The sequence below is a fragment of the Jaculus jaculus genome, chromosome 2 (genome assembly GCF_020740685.1).
Source record: "Jaculus jaculus isolate mJacJac1 chromosome 2, mJacJac1.mat.Y.cur, whole genome shotgun sequence".
NCBI classification, from domain to species: Eukaryota; Metazoa; Chordata; class Mammalia; order Rodentia; family Dipodidae; genus Jaculus; species Jaculus jaculus.
In genome coordinates, this window is record NC_059103.1 from 189,501,731 (window position 1) to 189,508,687 (window position 6,957).

Consider the following 6,957-nt stretch of genomic DNA (forward strand, 5'->3'; position numbering starts at 1 on the left):
GGTACAGAATATTTAGCCCAAAACATAAGGGACTTATGTCATATTTTTAAAAATACATTCTTAGCATTGAGATTTTTTTTTCAGTTTAATGTTTTACAAATTCTTCTTAACTTTTTATTGACAATTTCCATTCATATGTACAATATACCCTGATCATAATTCCCTCCTATTTAAAAATACTGACATTATTTCACTGAGTCCTTATAAATTGTTATGGACAGGTACTATTACTCAATTCAAGCTTGGAGAAAATGCTTTTACCATTGATAGAGACCAATGCAATGATTTGAATACAGGATTTCTTTACACCTCTTCCACTAATACAAATCAATATAGCACTTGTGTTTCTCTACATTTTGTGACTTAGTCATTTTTGTTCTTTCTTGTAAATTTCCCTATAATAGTTAATAGTAAAGTCCTTAAAGTGAAAAGGACGAGATGTATTTGCTTCTGACAGAGTGTTATGTAGCAAATGATTGTAGTTACGATTACAGTTGATTACTTTTTGTTCTTCTCTTATTTAGTACAGTGCAAATGTATATGCTGTGCACTTTTGGAAGTGCACAAATGGATCTCATGTTCACAGCCATCTCCTAGTGCTGGAGGCATATGACATACTGATATCAACTAACCAATCTAATTTGTTATAAGCTCTAGCTATGAGCTATACACTAAGCTCCTATATCTAATAAGACTCAGACTGATAATAAAACATTTCACTGGTCTCAGACTTCTTTAGAATTGAAGATAGGACATATGGAGATGCTCCTAAAACCCCATGGCATAAATGCTACATTGAGTTCATGAACATACCAAATTCCTAGTTCTGTTCTGAGCCTCAGTTTTCCTTTTTTTTTTTAACTTAAAGTGGTATTCATTGTGAATTTGCATGCCTTTTGAAAAAAGGAGGAAGATTGAGAGAGAGAGAGAGAGAGAGAGAATGGGTATGCCAGGGCCTTCAGCTGCTATGAATGAATGCCAGACACATGCACCCCCTTGTGTACATGTGCAATATTGCACACTTGCATTACTGTGTGTCTGGCTTATGCGGGACCTAGAGATCTGAATATGAGTTCTTAGGCTTCACAGGCAAGTGCCTTAACCGCTAAACCATCTCTCCAGACCTTTCCTTTTTTTTTTATTAAGTAGAAACTTTGCATGTACACATCATGTGTTAGTATCATTTCCCTCCTCTCTGCCCTCATTCAAAGAGGGCCCTCCTCAGTGGGATTACTGGTATTCACCATGGGGGTGTGGGTTTTGAGCTGAAAGAACAGCCACCACTCATTGGGATGGGGCAGGATGCCTCTGAATATTCTTTTCCGCCCTGTGGTTCTTACAATCTTTCCACACCCTCTCCAGCAAAATTCCTTGAGTCATGGTGGGTGCAGTTAAAGTCTACATTAGTGTGGAGCTTTCAGCAGCTTCTGGGTTTCTGCTTTGGTATGTTTTGAGTATCACCAGTGTTTGTCATCATCACCCTGGTGCAGGTTGTCAAGCTTGGCATTGAAGCAGCAACTTGCTCATCTCACCAGTTCCTTTATGGTTTCACCTGGGCCCAAGCTGATGGGTGATGGGTAGCTCATCTCATGATGGGGAGTGAGAGGAAGTATGGACAACCTCAATGTTCAGGGTCACCTTCTAGAATTTTGCTCCCAAAGTGGACACACCCCTGGATTATTTCTATATTTTCCACTGAATCTGATTTTAATAAGCATCCATTAACTTTGGGATGTTCTAAGCACTGAAGTAGAAGGGTGTCAATACCATGACTATTGTCTTCAAGACATTCACAATTGAACAGAAAAAAGTACAAGCAAAAATTAAAGTAGAGGGGCTTGAGAGATGGCTTAGTGAGTGAGATACTTGCCAGCAAAGCTGAAGGATCCAGGTTCCATTCCCCAGTAGCCACATAAAGCCAGATGCACAAGGTGGTACATACTTCTGGAGTTCATTTGCAGTGGCTAGAAGCCCTGGCATGACCATTCCTCTCTGTCTGGCCCTCCGTTCAGATAAGTAAATAAAATAGATAAATAACAGGGCTGGATAGATGGCTTAGCAGTTAAGGCATTTTCCTGTGAGGACTAAGGACCCAGGTTCAATCCCCAGTAGTCACATAAAGCCAGATTCATAAGGTGGTGGGTGCCTCTGGAATTCATTTGCAGTAGCTGGAATCCCTAGTGTGGCCATTTCTCTCTCTCTTATAAGTAGGTACATTAAAAATTTTTTTTTAAAAAATAGGGCTGAGAGAGATGGCTTAGTGGCTAAGGTGTTAGCCTGTAAAGCCTAAGGACCCAGATTTAATTCCCCAGTACCCACATAAGCCAGATGCACAAAGTGGTGCATGTGTCTGCAGTTCCTTTGCAGTGGCAAGAGGCCCAGTACACCCATTCTCTCTCTCTTCTTCTTTCTTTTTTTCTCTCTCTCTCTCACTCTTAACTAAATAAGTAAAAATTTTAAAAATAAAAAAATAAAAGAAATTAAAGTTGTTTGTGCTGAGTTTTATCAGTAGTCAGTGGAAAGGATAAAGGAAACAGGAAAGAACATAGAAGACCCAATGCTTCTCAAGGGCTGTTGGAATGGCTTTACATTGGAAAAATCTTTATATATATATATATATATTTAAAAGAGGAATGGGATGTTTACCAAGTATTCATACAATAAGATTCCTCAGGCATGAAAGGCTTGGATGTGGAAGACAGAAGAGCATGGTTATAGTGTAGCTTATTAGCTACTTTTCTCATTGTTGTGACCAAAGGCCCAACCAAAGCAACTTCAAGAGGAAAAGTTGATGTCAGCTGACAGTTTGAGAGAAGAAAACCCACCATGGTGGGGAAGGTACAGCTGCCACGACATGAGCAGCTGCTGGCCACATTCCATCCACACTTACAAAGCAGAGAGAGAGATGAATGCTGCTACACAGCTCGCTTTGTCCTCTGTGTGCAGTCCAGGACTCCTGACCATGGGATGGTGTCACCCATATTTAGGGTGGGTCTTCCCACCTCAATCTAATGTAGAATCTTCATCACAGTTATGCCCAGAGATTTGTTTCTAGTTGACTCTAAATCCTGCAGGTTGACAACCAGTGTTAACAATCACAGACAGTATGGCTAAAATACAAGCTCACTTTGGGAAACAGTACAAAATGACCAGAGTGGCTGTTCATAGTAACATGTCTTTGTCACTGTTGGTCCCTTGTAACAGTTACCTTCTCATTGCTGGACCAAAACACCCAACCAGAAGCAGTTTAGGAGAGGAAAGGTTTTATTTCAACTGGTAGTCTTGAGGTAAAGTTCATCATGCAGAGAAGCATGGCAGAGCAGAAAAGTGGTCATCATATGTTTACATAGCAGGTGGGAGTCAGCAGCCAGGGGAGACTAGCTGTGGCAAGAAGAAGCTGGAATTGGGCTGGAGAGCTGGCTTAGCGGTTAAGCACTTGCCTGTGAAGCCTAAGGACTCAGGTTCGAGGCTCGGTTCCCCAGGTCCCACGTTAGCCAGATGCACAAGGGGGCGCACGCATCTGGAGTTCGTTTGCAGAGGCTGGAAGCCCTGGCACGCCCATTCTCTCTCTCTCCCTCTATCTGTCTTTCTCTCTGTGTCTGTGACTCTCAAATAGGTAAATAAAAAATTAAAAAAAAAAAAAGAAAATGAAGAAGCTGGAATAGATAAACCTCCTTCAGCAAGGTTCTGCCTCCCAAATTGCCACCATCAAGGGCTTGAGTGTGGCTGAATCATAAATATATAAGGCTGTGAGGGACATTTCTCAGTCAATCTACCACATTCCTGATGGATGATTGTGTGGGAAGTTTGGAAGGAAAGAAAGGGAGGACAAATGGAACTTGATCACCAATAAAGGTAGAGAAGATACTACGCAAGGATTGCCTCTCCCTAGCCTTACAAAATAACTCTCACGTGCCGAGTAAACAAAGCGAAACCTGGCAATCTTATATCTGTGCTTGGATCTTCTCATTCAGAGACATGTAATAATAGTCTTTCTTTCCTCCCTGCAGTCATAGCAGGGATTAGGGAAACTGAAGAGAAATTCTACTACATTGTGCAAGAGGAGAAGAGCTACAGGGAATCCCTAACCCACTGCAGGATCCGGGGTGGAATGCTTGCCATGCCTAAGGATGAAGCTGTCAATACTCTCATCGCCGACTATGTCGCCAAGAGTGGGCTCTTCCGGGTGTTCATTGGAGTCAATGACCTTGAGAGGGAGGGGCAGTATGTATTCACAGACAACACTCCCCTGCAGAACTACAGCAACTGGAAGGAAGGGGAGCCCAGCGACCCGTATGGCCATGAGGACTGTGTGGAGATGCTGAGCTCCGGCAGGTGGAATGATACAGAGTGCCACCTAACCATGTACTTCGTCTGCGAGTTTGTCAAAAAGAAAAAGTAACGTCCCTCATGCTACGCTATTGTCCTTTGCCTGTGGCTGACTAGGAGAGGGGTATTTTTATCCATCCTTATCTTGTTAATTACAACACATTTGCTCCAGTTCAAGATGGATGGCAAATGCTAAAATGAGGCTACGACCATTCCTCAACCATGGTCTTCAGTGGCAGTTGTGACATTTTTATACATGGTATTTTATTGACCCAACAGCTTCCAATATGACATGGATCCTGAGAGAATTTCAATGACTATGGGCTGTAAGTCTTTGCTTGTGCCTCATATGAATGTTCCCTTGGCATTTTCTTTGCCGGTTATCCCTAGAGTCCCATCCTCAACAGGTAACTGCGTAGTTGGTTGCTTGACTGTATGATGATTAAGGTAACTCACCTTGGCTCAAGGCTAGACCCAGAGGAAGGCCTCCTGTGAGTAATATCAAGCTCTTAACAATGTTTGAACCTAATTGTTTGACCTGTCTCATACTCTGGAAGTGTCCATATTTGAAAATTCTCTTTGTTTGCTCACACATAGAAATGATTTAATCCCAAATTCCTCTGATAAGAATGTATAGCTTAGTGACTTATGACAGATACTATGGAATATCAGACATGCCTTTGTGTTTCTGAGCTAAAGCCTTCAATAAAGTTGAGCAATCAGGTATCTTTGGACCCATCCTATAGGCCCATGTTTTCATCTCAAGTCCCTAGATATAACCCTCTGATTTAATGAAAAGAGAAGTCTAGAACTCAAAAAGGGAAAATGAGAGTTTGCCAAGCTATGTATTTTAAAGACCTCCTGCAAACTTTCCTTTTGCTATTGTTATGTAGCTTCATGTAGTCATGCCTCCCCTTCAGCCTGGAGAAGGAAGGAAAGACATTCGAAGCCTTCAGAAAACTCTAGAAGCTTCAAAGTGCTACCATCTCCAGGAGCCCTCCTCTTTGACTCTTATAGATTATTCATGATGAAATTTCACAAGAGGCCCTTCACTATCTGTAAATAATTGTGGCAGAAACCAAGTGCCAGAGATGTTCTTCCTATTATTTTGACATCATGAGGATGTGTCAGGCATGGGGTTTGGAAAGTGTTTAGAATCTCTGATTACTGGATTGGCCAAATTCTACCATAAGCTGCAGATCAAACCTTAAAGAACTTTTCCCTTGGCATTTAAAAGTTCACAGGTCAACAAACTATAAATTATCTTCTTATATACTGATGTTCCATTTATGGATTGTGATACATGATAAGACTGTTTAAAATTCTGACAAAAGCAATTAATAAAATAAGAGAGACAGCTCAAAAATGAACGTATCCTCTCCTTAAGCTATCTATTCATGATCTGGCCCATGAAAAAGTAGTTATGAGAAAGGATTTGATGAAGTCAGTTCTATGGGCTTAACGAGAGTCACAGACTGTCATCCTGCAGGGTCTAGACAGAGGACATGAGTAATTGAAATGGAACAGGTGAGACCCTTGATCCACTGGACACAGCTTGCTCTTGAAGGAACCAGCTGTTCCTTCTCTGCTACTGCTATTGTTGCCATGCAGTAACCAGTGCATATCTGTGTCCTGACATTCTCAGAGAAGTCAGATAGCTAGACCTTTACAACTTCATATTTTCAAGTGTTGACAATTAATCAATGCTTAGCCTGGACTTTAAAACATACAAAATCTTCTAGCCAAAATTGTGATCTTTCCATTTCTCACCTCTGGGGAAAGTTTTGAAGGTTCTCACCATGCCAAAAGTCATTAGGATATAACAACATCAAACTCAAATCCCCTGTGAATGCCTTATTCAGTTCAGCTCAAAAACAGAAATTTGGTCAATGTTTGACATTTATCACATTATTAAAGTGGCTATAGAGTCTCATTTGAGTATGTGGTGAAGGATACTTTGGAGGCGGGGAAGTTTGATAAAATTACAAAGCAGGACTCCACGCCAAAGCTAGCATAATTGGATGGAATGCCAGCCAAGATCACGAGGAATGGGCACACCCAGATGAACAGGGAGGAACACAAAAGAATAAGACAGAAAGAAGGGCAAAGAGAGCAACAATTGCTTGGGGGTAGTTCGCATATGACACATGTTCTGATATATTCTACGTCCCCCAAGTTTTGAGTCTTTATTAAGCCTACTTCAAGTGCCATCATTTCCAGTATGAACAGTATACTACTAACAATAGTTCTCTCGATGACTCATTTTTGCTGCGGATACTTGTAAGAGCAGATGACGGAGCTCCAGAGGATAGGAAACATCCTACAGACTTGCCAGGAAGAAAATTTTAAGTCACTACTATTTAATTAGAATTACATGAAAACTTATGTTTTCTTTCTTTTTTCTTTTGAGACATATTGTAATTATGTAGCCCAAGCTGTCTTGAACTCACAATCCTTCTGCCTCAGCCTTCAGTGTTCTGGAATTATAGATGTTTGTCACCATGCCCAACTGAAAACTTGTTATAAAACATGTGTAAGTATACTTTATAAGATGCCTTGTGATCTTGCCTTACCTTGCCTTGCCTTCCTTGCCTTGCCTTACCTTGTTCATGTGATCTTGATATAATC

The 6,957-nt window shown here is 41.0% G+C and overlaps 1 protein-coding gene across 1 annotated transcript in view; it reads left to right on the plus strand.

Annotated features, from left to right (window-relative positions):
* The window catches only part of Colec10 (collectin subfamily member 10), a 54,447-nt gene extending 48,259 nt beyond the window's left edge, over positions 1-6,188 (plus strand). Inside the window, exon 6 of the mRNA XM_004661372.2 lies at positions 4,011-6,188. Coding sequence (XP_004661429.1) covers positions 4,011-4,402 — 392 coding nt within the window. The 3' untranslated portion in view covers positions 4,403-6,188. The remainder of the gene's footprint in view (positions 1-4,010) is intronic.
* The last annotated feature ends 769 nt before the right edge of the window (positions 6,189-6,957 follow it).